This window comes from Puntigrus tetrazona, chromosome 3, assembly GCF_018831695.1.
Source record: "Puntigrus tetrazona isolate hp1 chromosome 3, ASM1883169v1, whole genome shotgun sequence".
Classification (NCBI taxonomy): Eukaryota; Metazoa; Chordata; class Actinopteri; order Cypriniformes; family Cyprinidae; genus Puntigrus; species Puntigrus tetrazona.
The window spans coordinates 16,122,455-16,141,436 of NC_056701.1; the positions used below are offsets into that span (position 1 = coordinate 16,122,455).

The following is an 18,982-nucleotide window of genomic DNA, read 5'->3' on the forward strand; positions in this document are numbered from 1 at the left end:
CTAATTGCCCAGTTATTGTAATGAGTCGATAAAATCGGAAAAGGTATTGACTTTTTTTAATATATACAAATTAATAACTCGTTGGAAAATAAATATATTAACTAAAATATAAAATTTTGTTCATTTTCTTTGACAACGGTATCAAATGTTTTTCAAAACCATTCGTTTTAAAAAGTTGTAAAATATTTTTCCTTTTAAAATGGTCATAATGTTTCACTGATGCACAAGTTGAGTTGTGAAGCTCAAGCCGTTTCAGTTTCTATAACACGCCAGCATCATCTGTGCAAATCATAAGCAAATTCGCTTCCACTCATGATGACATTCAAGGCACGCCGTGTGTTTGCATAGAAGGAGTGAAGAAATGTAAATGACCTCATCAGTTCACTCGATTCCGATGACAGATTGCCTATGGAGTCCTGCGGTCATATATTAAAAAGTAAAGACTGCGCGACAACGATCCAGCAGCGAGAGGAAATGCTGAGTGTGTGAAAAAATTATTCCGCTCTATACGAAGCCATTTGGCAGGAGACTGAGCCCACATTCACAGCCTTTCTTTTCAAATAAGAGGGCTCGAGCTAATAGGTGGCCCTGCGTTTTTACGGTTTTGGCGATTAAAGTGGCTTTCCGCGCAAATTCGCTTATAAAAGTCATCGTGCTAATCTCCTCAGAGTGGCAGCGCGGCTCATTTCAACAGGTGTTTCCTGCCTGAACTTTTGCTCTTGTGACCCACTGAGAGACTTCAACTTCAACCGATAACAACTGTGTTATTATGAAACCAAAATCTGGCTCCCATGCTGCTCTTCACATGTGTCTAGTGTCTAATCACATTTCAGGTGACCTACTTATCAGCAATACCGCACAAAATGGTTGCTTTCATGAAGGCGAACTGCTCCGAGTCGGCATCAGAAAAAAAAAAACGAAACGCGCAAGGGTCAGAAATATTTGCTCGTGTTAATATTCAACATAATGTTTAGCAGGCGAGGGAGCGATTCAAGATAAAACTTCGGACATCAGAACAAGGGATTTGTTCTGTGTGATCAATAATTGTGTGGGAGAGCGTGCTTTTTACGAAGGAACAGAACACACAATTCAGTCCTCTGTTCTCTATGTCTATCCAACCAACCAGAATGAAAGATTATGCCGTATCTCAAATATTCTGCCAAAACATCTATTCAACCAGGAATTTTCATTATGCTCCTTTAGCTCGACTGGTAGACAACAGCACTAGCACCACCAAGGTCAATGCTTCCCAGAAAACACAAAGGCTGATAAAATACTTAGACATGCTTCAAATAAAATCGCTTACGTACCGCATATCTTTTCTTTTAAATTCTGCTTCACGCCGTCTCTAACAAAAATGTGGTACAATTACTTGAACTCGTATCCTCTCGTGGCTTCATGTGTCTTCACTGCTTTTATAAAGCAGCAGTAAACGGCGACGTGTACCAAAAAAAAGGATGAATTCATTAAACAATATTACCAGGAATTGTTTTTCTAAGTATTAATTCATTAGAATACCTGCAGGTTGTTTATGTTAGCCAAGCAATGCAGCGACTTAGCACCTCAGCACTAATAATCAAATCTAAAAAGGATTATGCAAAAGAATATGTTGTACTGGAAAATGCTATTTCAGCCTTTTTACTTTAAAATTCAGATTTAATTGAATGCGTTACTTGCTGTTCCTTTGTAATTATTTGTGAGAGGTTCTAGCAATTTCTGAGCATTTCTAGTAACACTTTAGTTTAGGGACCAAATCCCACAATTAACTGTAATTGCTTGTTAGCATGCATATTACTAGCATATTAGCTACTTATTAGTACGTATTCTGCATGGCCATATTATAGCCTAAATCTTTAATCCTGCCCAATACCCAAACTTACCAATACTAAGTTGAGGCAAATGTCATAGTTAATTGTTAGTTAATAAATGGATTTTAAAATAAAGTGTGACCAAAATGAATTTTAAAATCGCATACATAAAGATGTAATAGGTCAAGAAGCACTCTAATGTTGAGATAATTGCATTTAACATAAAATTCAAACTATTTTAATTAAACTGCAATCGACATGCAATTAAGTGTCAGAAAAAATCAGTTCGCAAGCGTTTATTCTTTTCAAGTTACACTACGTACACTGTTTCAAACTATGCTAAAGATTACTTATCTTCACAAGAGGTTAAATATAATTTGAAAAATTATACCCTGCGAGTACATAGCATTAACTTTGAGGCAACAGGTCGAATCAAAGTTTATTTTAAATACTGCTATTCTGAAATGCTAGAAATGTCGGTTTGGTTTCCACACAAAATTGTCTAGGGCTGTTAAAAGGTCACAGTTGGCCATGTTTTAGCAAAGCCCATTATCTAGCATGAGTCAAGCCCATCTTGTGTCTATAATACACAATAGCTGAAAGCGTGCCAGCTGAACCTCAGGAATTATCTTATTAGCTTACATATGGGAGTCATTATAAACAGAAGTATTGTTATTGTTCAAAGACTTTTATTGTTGCGGTAGATTGCAAGCCTGCCAAGTATCGCAACAGGTGACTGCACTCTGTAAAATGGGCTCTAATGTCAGCTAAAATAACTGGAAATCATAAAAGTGCTGCCTAAACCTGTTAGAGAACGACAGTCAGACAGACTGAGCAACTGTTACCATCTGATAAATTATTCACCACAAACATGTCTGTTGTACCTGATGAACATGAGTTGCTCGACAGCCTGGATCCCTTTGAATGTTAAAGACATGACACAGCTGACACATTTTATATGTGTAAATCACCCGGCCTTATCATATCAACAGAGCAGTTTTACTCAGTGGGCTCTTTCAGGTATTCTTTAAAAATATATGAAACTCTCTCAGTTATATTTTGTCAGTTAGATTGATCGGCGTAGCTTATCGGTGTAGCAGCAATTAAATTTGCAAAATTTGCTAGAAAGAGCAACCTCTAAAATGCAACCCAGTGTTAGAATATCGAACGCATTTTGTTATGTGGTGTCTATTTTGCTTAGCAATAATGTCTATGTCTAACAGTTCCATGCTTGCTAGTTTCTAGATAAACCTTAAAAGCCAGTTCACATCAAGGATGACAACTATGAAGATAACAATACTAGCATCCGCACCTGTGAACGATATTATCTGTTTATTCTAAGTGCACGGCTAAAAGAGTTCCTGCCGCTTTAAATTCTCGAGCTCTTTATAGCTAGATGGATTCTGATTGGATGTCGATGTTTATATCGTTCGTCAGCTGGAAAAAATCGTTGTGAAAGTGATTCCAATGATATTGTTTCTCTGTGCCTTTATTGTTATAGTTGTGCTGTGGCAGTTCTGTAATACTGAGAATTATTTTTACAACTATATCTTCATCATTATCAACAAAATCTCACTTCTTTATCCTCAAAAACAAAAATAGTAACATCATATAACGACTAACTAGACCTATTAGATGTTAATGACATGACAAACAGATTGTTCTCATAGCTTTTTGAGTGTTAGGCGTCAATGCTCTCATTGGGTGAACAATATTGTTAAAAATAATCAAGAAAAGCTAATCAATACTGCCAAAGAACTTCATGAAGTTACACAAAGAGAATTTTAAATAAAACTGGTATCATGTCATCATATGTCGTATCATGTCGTATCATATTCCACAAATTGGTAGAAAATTAACTTTTTTGTAGTATGTATCCTCGGGGAATGAACTTTACAATTTTGAGCCATCATGATAACATTATTACAATAAATCAATATCACTCAAGCAAGAATGTGTTACGGTTGTATATCTGTCAAACAAGTCTACAGCAAATACGTAAAAAACGAGACGTTTGTTCAACTTGTTCAATTAAAATACCTTTTTAGCATTTCCAGACTTATTAAATACTTTTACCCTTACTTTGTGGCAGCCTGTCATGTGTGTGTTGTCCCAATATCTTAGCTTTAGGTCAGCAGCTTTACATTAATGCTGACTCCATCAGTAATATATTTCTTCACTTTTATTCATTCTTCAAATGTATAAATTCCAATTCATTTTCTATTCCATTACATCTGAACCCTGGCAATAATAAGAAGCGATCCATTTTCCTCTTGATGAGATTTGAAGTGCATCTCAATCTTGGGCCGATCCCAAATGAACTCATATTTAAAATTATGAACGTGAAAAATTAACATTTTGCAGTTCTGTCCAACTAAGCCCTGCCTTTCTGCTTAAACTATACTGCTATGTAAAAGGCTTTTTTGAAATATAGAGACGTAAGAAACGATTTCCTGGACTAGATGGGGTGTGCCCGGTCAACTAGTTAGCTCATTTTGGGGCTTTGGGCTTGAGACGGAGCTAGACATACTGCATTGGAAAGGAACAGAAAGCAAGAGGTCTGGAGACGCATTTTTAAAAACACAACACAGCAAAATGTATTACATACCGGCCAAGGACCACAAAAATAAAAAAGCAACAAATAAACAAAAACTAAATCAAACTCACAAATTGCAACCGAAGCTCATTAGAAATATGTGACTCTGACTAAATCCTAAAGTGCGTTGCTCAGGATTTCAAAGCGCTTTTGAGATGACACATCCACAAAAGGAGCTGTAATTTTTTCTCTGGCGAATACAAAAGGTTAATGCTCTATTATAGTTCAAATTAACTTACCACATAAACTGCACTCTACCCTAAACCTAGCCGATGATGTTAACGCAAGCAAACGTTGAAATATAAAAATGCATGTGCCATTTTATCGCCACGTGTTTATTTCTCTTCTACGTTCAGATGCGATATTTCTCGCTTGCCGAACTGACTAGATGGTTGTTTAATGTATTTGGCCATTGTGACCAATCCCTAATGATTGTTATGACAAAACACTTAAATGACAATGGAAATCAAATAAGGTATTGATGCATTTTGTATATTTAAAACCCTGCTGATTACAGATAACTCAAGATTGCTTTGACGTACCCTGACAGCTTGTTCTGGTAACATAATGACTCACACATCTTGTTAATTGTGATGAGATGCGTCCTTGTCAAGTACCAATAGATGCTCAGTGAGGCTTTTTCGGCATGACTTTGTGTTTATAATAAAACAAGCCCTTCTTTTAATAGAAGTTCACATTTACAGCCGTAGATAATTAGTCTGTATTGTATTGCGATATCACATTAATTCAATTCATTTATTCATAGTTTATTCATTCATTTATTCATCTTTTTTTCCATTAAGAGTTTGTAGTAAATCTTTTTGGAGATACGGGTTTCGAGTGTCAAATCTGGTCATAAAATTAATTTGCTTTGCAATTAGCTACAAATACAATCAAAGTTTGAGCAATACAAATAACAGCTAATTTAGCCGATGTTGCTCGTTGAAAAACAACTCTTAATTTCATTAACCTTTATGAAAACAACAGACTTGATGATTAACCTTTCTTTAAAGCGGCACATGAAAGGAACTGGAAAAAAAAAAAATAATTTATGTTAAGCAGAACTGACACAATTTGTCATGCCAGGAGTTGTACTCATCATTTTAATTTAGAAGATAGGAGGCAATTCCTCAACTTTGACATGAAATACTATGCGGTATCCTTCACCTGAACGAGCTGGCAGCGCTGCACAGCTGTGAAATGAATGTCCGCTCTTGCATTACATGCATTCACAATGATTTGTGTACAAATCAATAATCAAATTGATGGCAGCAGGTCTCAGCCCCCAGTTGCCCCCCAGTACCTCATATTTCTATTTGTCCTACCAATATTTTTTACTTGCTGCCCCTACACAAAAATATAATCTTTTTTTTTTCTTTTTCATTTCTCTTTACAGTATACATTTATTTTTCTGTACTATGTATGTCGTGTATATATATATATATATATATATATATATATATATATATATATATATATATATATATATATATATATATATATATATATATATATATATATATATATATATATATATATATATATATATATATATATATATGTACTAATGCCATGGCAATTATGATTCTAAAAGCTGTGCAAAACTTTACTGATTTGTATCAACTCTGACACACAATTTTGAAATATTTACAACAATGTTTAACGATCAAAACAAAACCGAATGTTTAAGCCTCCAAGTCATTAAAGACATGTACAGTATATGAAACTTGACTTTTCTTTATCTAAAGTGAAGCATATTCTTCAAATACAGAAGGACACTGCAGAAAATGAAAAATTTAGCAGGAGCTGATTGCACAGATGGCGAGGCAATGAAATTTAAAAGTTTACAGCCATAAATGAGTCGGGTGGATGTGTCTGCTGGCACGTCTAGCAGATGATATAGAGGGGCACCAGCACTTTCTTGTGGACGAAACTACATTTACCTGCACAATGCTCTGGCACAAACATCATTAGCCCAGAGACCTTTCTAGAAGCACGGCAGGGGATTGTGCACCTGCTACTGCTTGACAAACTCCCTCTCTGCCCGGGTGTTTGGTTTTAAGGGCACTGTGGTCCTCTGCCAGACCCAAGCAGCCAGAAAATTCAACTGCCAGCAGAAGTTTATGATTTGAGACAAATATAAACACCTGCGAAAAGCCAGATTTGTCCGGGTTTTTCCGCATCAATATGAGAGCCAAGAGCGTTTTAAAGAGTATAAATGGCAACTTTGTCTTTTGCGCTCAAACCGTGACCATTTTCTTAATGTTCCCACTTTTGGCTTATGTCAAAATAAAAATAACTGCGGCTTTAAGAGCTTAAAACCCTAATCTTAACGCTCAGATTTATATTGCCATGTTGAATAAAGCGAAAAGGTTAACATGTCAACCTCATTCCAATATGCTTGCTCCGATAATGCTGCTGGCTCCTCAATTCAGATCAATAATATCTAGCCCATTCCCAGAACAGTGCTGGGAGCTCTCCAAACATCAAAAGACCTTGACACAGGACTTGGGAACTGGCTGACACCGCATGCACCTCAACAACTTCGCTGAACCTTTAGAAATTAAATAAAGTTGGAAGCATGCAATAAAAATACTGCAACTGTGAGTTACGGTAACTGCACGCCTCCGCACAGATACAGAAAAAGGTTGTCTGTTTACCGTTTGTCGGCTGATGTGAGGTCAATGCATCCTCTTAAGAGCGCATACAAGGACCGTTTCTGTATGTTTAAAGTTAATTAGTAACCCCAGCGGCATATATAAAGTAGACTTTGGAGCATAGCTCAGACAGCATTTGTTAGAAAAACAAATAACAGACTGGTCATTTCATTTATATTTCCAATGGTGAATAAAGATATGAGATGTTTACTCTAAAGCTCACTCAATGTGAAAAGTATATACCTTACCTATCTTCATCTACCCTCAGGCCATGCATGTACATGAACTTGTTTGTTCACAGGAACAGATTTGGAGAAATGTAGCTTTTTATGACTTCCTCACCAATGGATCCTCTTCAGTGAATGGGTGCCATCAAAATCAGAGTCTAAGCATCTAATAAAAACACCACAATTGAATGCCTTGTGAAACAAAAGGTTGCGTGTTTGTAATAAAGAAACGCGTCATTAGGCGTTTTTAACATCAGCTGTCGCTTCCAGCTAAAACCTTATTCATTCTTATTCTAAAACCGAATGACTGAAAGGTAAATGTTTTCTTGTCTGAAAGGTAAACAAACCGCGTTAGCGGTCGGCGTGGATTATTTGTGGATTACTGCGATGTTCTTATCAGCGGTTTGAACTCTTCTTCGGACACCATTCACTGTGAAAGATCCAGTGACGAGCAAGTGATGCAATGCTAGATTTGTTCAATTGAACAAACAAACTCATCTGCATCTTGGGTGGCTTTAAAAGGGAGTACGTTTTCAGCATACATTCATTTCAAAGTGAATTACGCCATTAAGTAGACACTTTTTCTCTCGCTATAGCGATAGTGTTTTATCTCCAGTCAGTGTTTATCATCAAAAGCAAAAAAAAAACTCCTGAATGCACTTGAATATTTCAGATTGGCAAAGTAAATGTGTTATGAATGGTAGCCAATACTGCTTGTTCTTGTAGAGAGAAGTCAGTTTTCCTTTTTTTATAAAAACAAAGACTGCTTGTACCTAAAAGCAGGTTTTAGGCTTCAAATATCTCTGTCATTCATTGTTATATTTATAGCTCAATCTAGTGAGCTGGTTAAAACACCTTTAAATCCCTTACTAAACGTCAGTTGTTGTTTTTTTTCCCCCACAAAGAAAACTGCTGCCACTAATTTTATGGTGCCTTCAGGAATGCAAATGGAACAAGTGACAAAAATACATGTATTGTGGGCGGAAAGAGCTTAAAGCTGGATGAGGTTTTAATTCAAAAGAATTTTAGTGTTTTTAGATCATTTATCCTTTTGATTACGGAGAGAAAATGACTCTAATCTGCAGCGTATTAAAGAATTAAAAATGTTCTTTTTAATGAGGCGTGCTGTTTTGGTTATTTTTCAATAAAAATAATTTGACAGAAGAACAAAAGAGCCTGTCATTAATAGTCACACGTGGCTGATCGCTTCTGTTATACCCCCCAATGTCTAAAATAAGTCATTTTCATAAAAACAAACTGCACCGGCTCAGTCAAAATCAGCAGCATCATCACTACAGAGCAACACAATACGTACATCAAGAGTTCTTCTAACAGCAATAACCAGTGACTTTCTTTTCTCAGCATGCCAACTGTTACTCTCATCCCCAAGCGGCCCACTATGCATATGCAGGCATCATATTTTCCCAGTATGAGAAACATTACAGAGGGAATCACAGCCAAAGGATGCATATGCCATCTGTGACCATGCATGCAGTCTGACCTAATGACTCCTCTATTGTTCGGGTCCAGCGATCTCAGCTCAACTGTCTGTTGCACAGGCAGACAGATATTTGGCATTCCATTATCATTGAAATTAAGTATGGCAGTCTTATGACATCAGTGTCAAACGCATCGATCATGCACTATTCGTAATCTCCGATATGAAACTATCAGGTTGAGCTATAGAATTGAAGTGATTCTTCAAGCAGGGGAACATTTTTGTCCGCTTGGAAGATTTTTAAGGTTTTTGTTTCCCCCCACATTTTTTCCCTTACCTACTGTGCCGGTGCTAATTTCAGAGATGGATAACTGGGTCTTTTAAACTTCCCTCCTTTTACTATGCAAACAGTGATCTGCTGCTGCTATTGAGCTAAACTTTTTGCGGGAAGGTGGTTATAAAGATTATAATTATTTGGCTATGATGGTGTGGATGCAAATTGACAAGGAAGGTGTTTCTGCCAGTAGAGCCAAACAATTCATTAATTGGTTCGTTTTAAATTCTGAAACAATAGTCTTCTTTATAATAGAAATCATGCAAAATGAATCGACAGCTAGCTAGATAACTTGTATTAGAACGACTTGTTTAACTTTCTCTAAAATATGTCAGAAAATTACAATCACGCATAGCATCAAACCTCCACCCCACGAGACACATAACACCAAAACCCACTTGAAATCTGATTAAGGCCACGATCAGTTGTTTATCCCAGCCTAAACGTTTAGTCATTTTCTTCTTAAGCAGTGAAAAGTGCCTCTAGTTGAAGAATCACCCGTGAAGTGTTTTATATGAAGCTGGCGTCTAAATCAAAGCCCTTCAGGTGGCGATTCGTGTTTCTTACCTTGTGTGACCGCTCTCAACACGTGGACGTGCATCCAGAAGAACGCCCACCAACTCCAAGTGCACAACGCAAACTTTCTCTTTCCATTCCCGCCGACATTCCTCCCGGAGAAACGCGTAAAAACCTTGGAGGACGCGCTCTTGGGCTCGCACATGATGGCATTCCCGTCCACACACGCGAAAAGCGCCGCCGAGCAAGCACGGGGAGCGTCGCCTCCTGAGTAAACACTGTCCTCCTCCGCTGCCGCGCCGTGTCTCCCAGCTCCGTGTGCTTTAGGCGGACCCGTGAATTGTCTCTCTGTGGGATCGGATCCACCGGCGTCCATTCCGGTAACGCGCGCGCGCTCCGTTCCGCAAGTTTAACTCTTATGAACGAGAGCCGACGGTTACGACGCGTGCATTGCGTCCAGGCGAAAGTTCCCGGTGAAGTCGGCGAATAATGCGCTTTTCATTAACAGTTAAACGCGGCCAGCTGCTGCGAGCGAAAGCGCGCGATCACTGCACGCGCGTCATTACGGGTTTATGAATATACCGAGTCTGACGGTAATTACATTTACGCATCGACGGCACAACGCTGATTCACTTTACAGGACCCGGTCAGCCTTTTTTTTACGTCCTCTCGTAAATAGTATTAAGCCCACTTTAAAAGCACACTCACTTATCCTGACGTATCCCCAAAAAGTCGCAAGACCCGCTCTTACTTTGCAGATGCGGCGCTGCTCCTGCTGCTATTTCAACATGTTGCAAACCGTAACCAACCGAACTGATGTGCGCAAACTATCGACAAGGATCCATCCAGGCGTGCGTGAAGCCACCCAAACCAGCCTACAAACTGTATGCGTACTAATTAGACCTCTCTTAAATTCACCGGCAGTGCCTGATGAAACGTCGCGGCGAACGCGATATAAAAGCGAACCGCTAAATAGATATCCCGGCGTACTTTTGAGCAGCTAAAGCAACAAGCGGCTGTTCGTCGCTCCGGCTCGCAGCGAAATGAAGCGAGTGAAATAATGTAGTGTACAGGTCCAGCGCACTTACAGCAACTTCCATTGAGAGCTGCAGTCTCTCCCTCACTCACCTCCGCCCCACTAAAGACTCATTGGCTGCCGCTGCTGGAGGCAATACTTTATACAGTCCTTCAGAGAGATTCAAGTATTGCAGCGGTGCTGTGTGTTTTTATATATCACGGGTCCGAATTATACGGAGGTCGTATCGGAAATGTGCCTCAGAGGATATTAAAACGGGAGTGCTGCGAGCGGGGGTCGTTACGAGTATAAGTTTAATTAGAAATATCACGAAAGGGACATTTCTGTAGCGTTTTGAAACGACTTTTCAGTAAACTAATAAGCGGCGGTGCCTTCCAGTCAGACGTCTGCCAAAACAATGGCGTTCGCCCGAAGTAACCACAGCAACGGTCGGGTGTGAACCAAATCAGCGGGCTAGCGAAAGTTATGTCGAAATATAATTGTTGTCGTTATTTATCACGTATTGTTCACTGGTGTTTATGGAGAAATTGAGACTAGAATAACTTGTAACAAGTCATAGCCAAGATGTGGCCTCGTTATGGCTGGCAAGAGACAAACTTCAACAGATTAAGCCTCGTTTAGCCTATCTTTAGTAAGCCTTGTCCATGTAAAAATGTTCTCCTAGTAAAACAAATCAGAAAACAAAATATAACTACAAATACAGCAGCCTTAAGGTCGTAAACTGACTATAAGTAGGCTGGGTTTTATAAGTTGTAGCAATCATTTTGCCTTCATAAAATAAAAATGAAAATTAAATATGAATGTTACTTGAATATATACTTGTTCTTAATTTCAGATCTCACATTAGTCTATTATTGTATTAATTTATTATTAAGTAGCCTATCTTTTTTCAGCAGACACAATGATTCTATTTTTTATTTTAAAGTGTCACTTAAGCTTGATAGCCTATGCTCATTAAGTTATATGCAACACAGTAAAATGAAAGGTTATGGGTTGCATTAAACGTGGATCCTTTTTGGCCAAAATCCTTGCAACTTTCACAGCTTCTGTTCTTCCGTCCTCTATCATCAGATCAAGTCATCTCACACACTTCCCGGTTGTTTATGTTAATTAACACAACTCGGGCTATGTAAATATGTGTGAATCAGCTTTCTGTTCCACAGAGATAAATGGCTTGGTTCAGCCTTGATGTCAGAAAAGCAAAAAAAAAAAAATGACCCGAAAGGGCACAAAGTTGCTTGTCTTTCCAAGTGAATGATTCCATTAAATAGTTCAAGCTCTTAGAGTTCACATGTCCCACTTTATGAAAAGTAGGAAACTGTAAGGATTCGATCAGACTTCTAACCCTATAAGCATTCAACTTTGGCGTATAACTCATCCCACACTTTTGTCCTCTTACAAAGCTCTTTATTAACTTTTGAGATTGAACCTTTTACACCGGACAGAAGTTCAACTTAAGGTGAGGTGTTTGGACCACCTATTTTAAATTAAACTTAAAAGGAAATCACATATCAAAAACGCCTTAGAGAACACGTACAGGGAGGTGTTCAGTTTGGTGCTTAATATCATAATACATACTGTACATCGTCACAAAACCCTGCACCTTTAGAAGCCCAAACCTTTAGCTTGATGTTTTGTAATTAAGATTTTAAATGCCACATATAATCCACACTGAATGTCACATTGAGTCTAGACGCTACCTGTGGTCTTTAATTGCTCAGGCCAGTCTAATAATTCATTCTGCAACTGATATTTATGAGAGAAAAAAGGAAAAGGAGAACCAAACAGCTAAGAAAATGCCTTTGTCATCGCAGCAGGAAACAGTCGGTTTTATGAATGCAGATTATGTTCTATTAATGCAATACAAACACCAAACAAGCAGCCCTTTCATCTCTTCTGTGTTAACAAATTTGAGCAAGATCGTTTATGTCAACGCATTCTTGTAAACGAAGCTCTCGGTGTTTACCTGAGTTGTAACTGTCAAAGCCGAGAGGACGGTTGATAAGGCTATTGAGTCACGTGACGTCTGGGTTATTTATCACCTCGCCGCCGTGATCCGTGTGATTCATCAGCTTGAGAGATTTTTCATAATCAAAGAGGCCTGTGATGGTTTTTAGACAGCCGACATGATTATTGCGTGTTAGTTGCTGCGCTCGGCTGAAGGTGCGTGCTGTTTTCGCGCTCAGCTTTTCGTGTTTCTGATAAGAGATGATGCATATGGCGAGCCGCTCGGCGTAAATGCTTCCGCATCTGTTTATTTCAGAGCCCTGTCTGCGTGGCAAGCGGCGTTGAGATAATGCCAGCAGCAGCAGGGCCTGTTTATTTCATGCCTTTCAGATCCAGGTCCTGTTTCCTGTCAACAAATAGTTAGCGTAAACTGTTTGTCTGAGAATGGCCCGTCTCATATGTTGAAAATGGGTGACTTTTGTGCTCGTGTGGCCTCAAGATCGCTCCAATCCCACGTTTCCTCAAGCCTGTCGCAGCCCATCCCCTGCTGGCCACGTTCATGGTTATATCTCAATGAGCGGGGCTTTGACTCGGAGCAAACTGGGCTACCTTTCTTCACTGGCGTCCAATAAATCATTTCTTTCTCTTATCTAAAACAGGACCACAAGGAGCGTGCAATCAGATGAAAAGGAGACGTCGAGTGTGGCCATGGGGCTTGTTGTAGCCACGCTGGGAGGTCCTGGCGCTGGATATCAGAGAGATGAGATAATACATGGCCTGGCTTAAGAAGTCATGCTCCTCAAGTGAAGTACCTCAGCCCCCTGTCAGATACAGATCAATGCCCCTACCGAATATCTGTGCAAATGTATCTGCTTCTTTTTTCGGGATGATAAATGACTTATCGTCATGGCAATAAATGTTCTCCTCTGCTGGAAGAAAGATAGGCTCTCTGGATAGATTCCACAGCATATTTATCTATTTCTGCTTAAAATGTGCAAGTGACATTTTTGATTGGTTCTTCAAGTGCCTCAGGGTTCAATGGAGAGTTCACCAGAAATGAAAATTCAGTCTTCATTTACTCATCCTCACGTCGTTCCAAACCCATATGGCTGGCTCTCTTCTGTGGAACATCAAAGGCGATGGTTTGAAGAAAGTTCATGCTGCCTTTTTCCATACATTGAAAATGAATGGTGACCTAGACATAGTTACAGTTTAAGTTATTCTATATAGTCTGAGTATTTGTATCAGATTAGTCATATGAATTATTAGTCATATGACCTTCTCGGTCACCATTCATTGTAATTGTATAAAAAAGACGACATGATTTTTTTTACATACACGTCTGATAAATAAATGTAACACAGCTTCATACAGCTTCATACAGGTTTGATTGGGTAAATAAATGATGGCAGAACAATTTTATGCAAATGACTGATGCTTAAAATATGTATTATATGTATATGGTATTATATATATATATACATGTAATTACATATATGTATGTATATAAAGACCTTAATAAATCACAATAGTCATATTGTATATTGTCATATTGCTACAATTAAACAGTTTTTTTTTTAGTACGTTATATGGATTTGGAAAAGCACGTATATGTTGTTCCGAATCCATATGACTGGATATTCTGCAACATTGTCTTGACATAAGAAATAATAATAAATCATACAGGTTTGGAATGGCACGAGTTGGAATAAATGATGCCAGATTTGTCATTTTTAGTGAGCTATCCCTTTAAGAGAAAAAGTATCACTTTTTTGAGTAAATGATGTGCCTTGCACCGCCTTAAGCTAAAAGGGTTTGCGCATATTTTCTTATTTTGTCACACAATCATCATGCAGGAATGATGTCCTATGGGAGTAATCTTTCAGGCAACCAAAAATTGCAATGCTTTGTTGTATCTGTTTTGTTTGAAGCGCACTAGGAACTCTAAACAAGTCTTGCATTCGTCTGTTGCTTTGATAACCAGCCTCTATTACTCATTACGAGGTCTGACTGACTGTTTCCTTGCCAACACTCGGTGTGGCTCATAACAGACCAAGCAGATGCAGAAAATGCTTCATCCTGCAAGAGAGGAAGACACTGCTGCGAGCTACAGCACCAGCACTGGCATCTGTACGGCGGTGCAAACTTCTGCGCAGCGTGGCTAACACATATTGGTTATTGAATAATTGCTTTATGCAAATGTGTGTGGGTGCGTTTGACGCCTTATGCGAGTGACCCTGAAAAACTGAAGCGATTATTACTGTCTGACTGAGCCTAGATGGCACCGAACATATAGAGAGGTTTAACTGTGTGGGGTGTTATCATCGAGTCCTAGTGTACATCACGTACTGTATGCGTGTGGGAGTAAGTACAGCAGACTGCCGTGCAAATAAAAATACTACATCAATAAAAGCTTGCGCTGATGGGTGAACCAGATGCAGAAACTCGTGAGTCTTTAAGCGTGTTTAACAAGATTAAGCATAGAAGTTACGTAGGCAGATACAAAAAGTGAAACGCACTTGCTATAAGATGCAGTGCTTCGCATTTAAGCAAAAAAAAAAAGTAGCATGGAGACACTTTGTATGTAACGTCTGTTATCAAATGCGATCTCCACATTAATCTTGGCACCCTTTAGCTAACTTGTGATAGTGCCCTAACGAGCCACTGCGGTGTAGCGCGTACTGAAGCGCAGCACCACACTGCCCCCTTTGGCACGATGAAGGAACTGCATGGGAAATCATGCGCATGAAGAGTTTTTTCTTTTTTATGTTTCGGAGGTATTTATACCCCTGCCGTTTTCGGTTTTGTATTCAGTTTTCAGTGTTTTTTTTGTTTCAGTTAACATTTTTTTTTTATTATCCTTTTTGGTTTATGAAGGCAACATTAAAACATTTGGACATTTTTAATTATGCCTTATTTATGTTGCTTCTATTCAAATGCATCAGTCGTAAAATACTGAGCTACAACACTAATGCATTTTAACTGATTTAATAATCATAATGCAAACAATTTATGGCGAAGCTTTTATTAACTGCTTGAGAATAATAACTTTGCAGCACACATGCAATGAAAATAATTCATAAAATATGAAATTCATTGTCTTTGTCATCTCAAGTTTTGTCTTCTTGTGCAGAAATATCAAATATTGATTTCCATTCATATATAAATATGTGATTTTGTGAAATTATATCATTTAATTGTCTTTAAATAAAACAGATTGTTTGAAGAAAAAAGTGTAGTACATTTTACTTTAAAAAGTCATGTTTAATTCACTGTTACTTGGTGTTTATTTGTCAAATTTACTTGCAATTTCTGAGTAAATTGTTTTTATGACATTTTTTTGTATTAGAATACATAGAATGCTAGCTATGAAATTACCCTTTAGCAAGAAAAAGATGTTTGACCTTTTATTCCAAATGCGACAAATCTAATTTCGACCTTAAAATGTTATTAAACTCAATAAAGGACGGAAATGACACTTTGATGGTGCCATTGAAGACATTTCAGGGGAAAAAATGGATCATTGTGAATTCACTGCTGGACGTTGCTAGCGAACTAATAAACCCGTGTAAAAATTTCAATTCTTTCTCAGGGCCAAAGTGTGCACAGGTATAGAAATCCTCAAACATATAGTGCCATGCGCTAGTCTGATTTGTAAGAGTAGTGTTAGCGAGCTAGTCAGGTAGTTGTGGTGTGTTTCTTCATTTCTTTGTATATTTATTAGCTTTCTTTTCTGATAAAGCTGCAGTCTCTTAGTGTTTACCGATCGCGTGGCTTTCCTTTTATCTGCTGCTCCCTTATGAATACATTCCGAAAAAGTGTACATTTAAATTCAACTTCGTTCATCGAAGGCTCCTGGGGACCCCTCTGAACTCATTTTCAGTTACGAATAAGTGAACAAGCACTGGGGAAAAAAAAAAAAAAATCTTATTGGTTTACTCAGCTGTGGAGCCTTGTTATGCCTCACTACCTTAACGGAGGTCACACAGGATGTCTCGCTATGATAAAATGAATCCGCCCATTCCAATCCATGCTCAATCTCCCTGTATGATTAGACATGAACTGCTGCTTCGACAAAGGCCGCGAACCAATCACAGGGGGCAACAGGCATGTTAAAGCAGGTACGCGTTTGATGAGCGCGTAGTATGAGTGACCCGAATGTTGCCTCCGGGACGCACGGATGTCACCCTGATAGTTTCATTTACCTCTGATAAAATTTATCAGCTGCACATTTCAGTACGCTGTCCTGGGGGTTTAGGATTTATCAGGGAAGGCACTTGAAAATGCAATTAATTCAGCAAAGCATGCACCCGAATAACATTTGACCTAAAATTGCAGCAGGAAATATGTGCGCCCTGCTGTCACTTCACCGTGCCCGGCTTTATTGTGTTTCTGTGTACGGGTTCAGTCCTTCAAACATGAAATGCATGAACAATGAATCTGACACGCTGTCCTGTGTCTTCCACCACATGCTGAAAAACAGAAGGCAGACTAGTTCTAATATAAAAATACGTTCTTGATGATCAAAATTCATGTTGCAGGTTAAACCAGTTTAATCTTAGGTTATAAGCAGTATTTCAAACTTTTCTATTTTTGTGTTTTAAAAGCACTAGGTTATAGTGCCCTATGATAGTGCTGATCCTATATTGAGGTGCCAAAGATACACTATGGAACGGCACTGGAATGTTACTGCTGGTTGTTTAGCATCACACAATCAATCATAAACTAAAAAATGCAGACTTCATTAAATATTCATACACTTTGTACAGGCAGAGACATTTTCACAGGCTGTTTTTAGTTTCAGTGGCTTAGAGGAACAGTTAAAAATGTCAAAAGAGATGGCAATTGCATTAACTTGAGTTATGAGCAATATTACTTTAATTATAAAATGATCAGAGTAGATTCCACAGATGGACAGGTAGTAGACTAAGCTTGTGTCGCATGCCGTATTTATCCAGGGAGGTCTAGAAAATGTATACTTTGGCATACTTATAGGAATATATACTTAAGTGTGAAATGAATGTGATGTCTAAATAACTGCATGTTAGAGGAACTGTTCACCCCAAAATACAAACTAACTGACAATGTACTCAAGCCATGCAAGATGTAGAATAGATTTTTTTTCCATTTCCATATTTATCCATTTAGAGCAACTTGCTCACCAATAGATCCGCTGCAGTGAATGGGTGCCGTCAGAATGAGAGTCAAAACTGCTGATTAAAACGTCACATAAACCCACAAGTAATCCACTTGACTCCAGCCCATCAATTAATGTCTTTTGAGTTGAAAAGCTGCATGTTTGCAACAAAACACTCATTAAGACATTTTGTCGCCTTAGAATTCTAAAGTTCTGTCGGCATTCTGAACAGTTTTGAGATACTGAGCTTCAAAGTTTTTCCATAGCGATGCAAGTGTAGATAGAACCCTTTCTGTTTTCATAAATGTACACAGCTTACAAAAGAAACATCACATAATGTGATAAGAATAAGAATACGTGAATAACTCCATTTTGATGGTAGAATTCTGAGACAACGATTTTTCACTTGCTAAAATTCTGTCCTCTTTGCGTTGATATTGTGAAAAAGTAGCTTCGTAAGAATCAGGAGGGAAACATTTATAAACGAAAACAGTCCAAAACAGTTCTAAACAAATAAGTTGGTTAATTGCCGACTTTTTCGCTGTTATCATGGATTAGAAGAATTGCTTTAAAGTTAAAACGGCATAATGGTGAATTATTTTCTTACAAATATGGCTAATTCATGCTATATTTTCTGCAAGCACAGCTTATCTTAACATTCGAAACGTACTACGAATGCACGAGTAAGCACAAGGACGTGCATTTGTATTCCTATTCATAAAAAAAACCTTTTACTCATAGCTACTCATTTCTGGACGTGAAACTGTGATGTTTGATTCAATTACCTGAACTGTGAGTTAAAACTTTATAGCTAGAATCACATAAACACACCCTCAAATATAATAGAAGTATTTTATTTCTAGTAAAAGTAAAGTTAACAGCCGTTGCCAACAAGGTTGACTATTTGCACAAATTACATTATTAGATTATTACTGGCAGGGGGCAAGATGGTTAGTATTTGGCAGTAACGATCTGGTCATTTTTTGCGACTGGGCTCTGAACCAAGAGTGTCATCATGCTGGAGTCTATTACAACACTGTGGTAGTCGTACTCCACATTAATTAATTATTGCTGTAAATACTGGTCTTAAGGGGATGCTAGTTTGCTCAGTATTGATCATTAGGAATCGTGTGTGACTTCATATCATATAAATGAAGGAGGCAAAAACACCCAAGAAGCAGCAGCCATTTTTAGGTCATCCTACCCATAATCAGAAATCAAATCAGTTTGCTACATATTTAGTTGAAAAGACCATCAAAGTTATGAATTACTGAATAAACATCGCA

The 18,982-nt window shown here is 38.2% G+C and overlaps 1 protein-coding gene across 4 annotated transcripts in view; it reads right to left on the bottom strand.

The window, feature by feature from the left end:
* Nucleotides 1–10,704, bottom strand: part of sdk1a (sidekick cell adhesion molecule 1a) — a 245,019-nt gene extending 234,315 nt beyond the window's left edge. For all 4 annotated transcript variants that reach the window (XM_043234647.1, XM_043234648.1, XM_043234645.1 and 1 more), the window contains exon 1: nucleotides 9,628–10,704. In XM_043234647.1, coding sequence (XP_043090582.1) covers nucleotides 9,628–9,952 — 325 coding nt within the window. In that variant the 5' untranslated portion in view covers nucleotides 9,953–10,704. The remainder of the gene's footprint in view (nucleotides 1–9,627) is intronic.
* Between the last annotated feature and the right edge of the window lie 8,278 nt (nucleotides 10,705–18,982).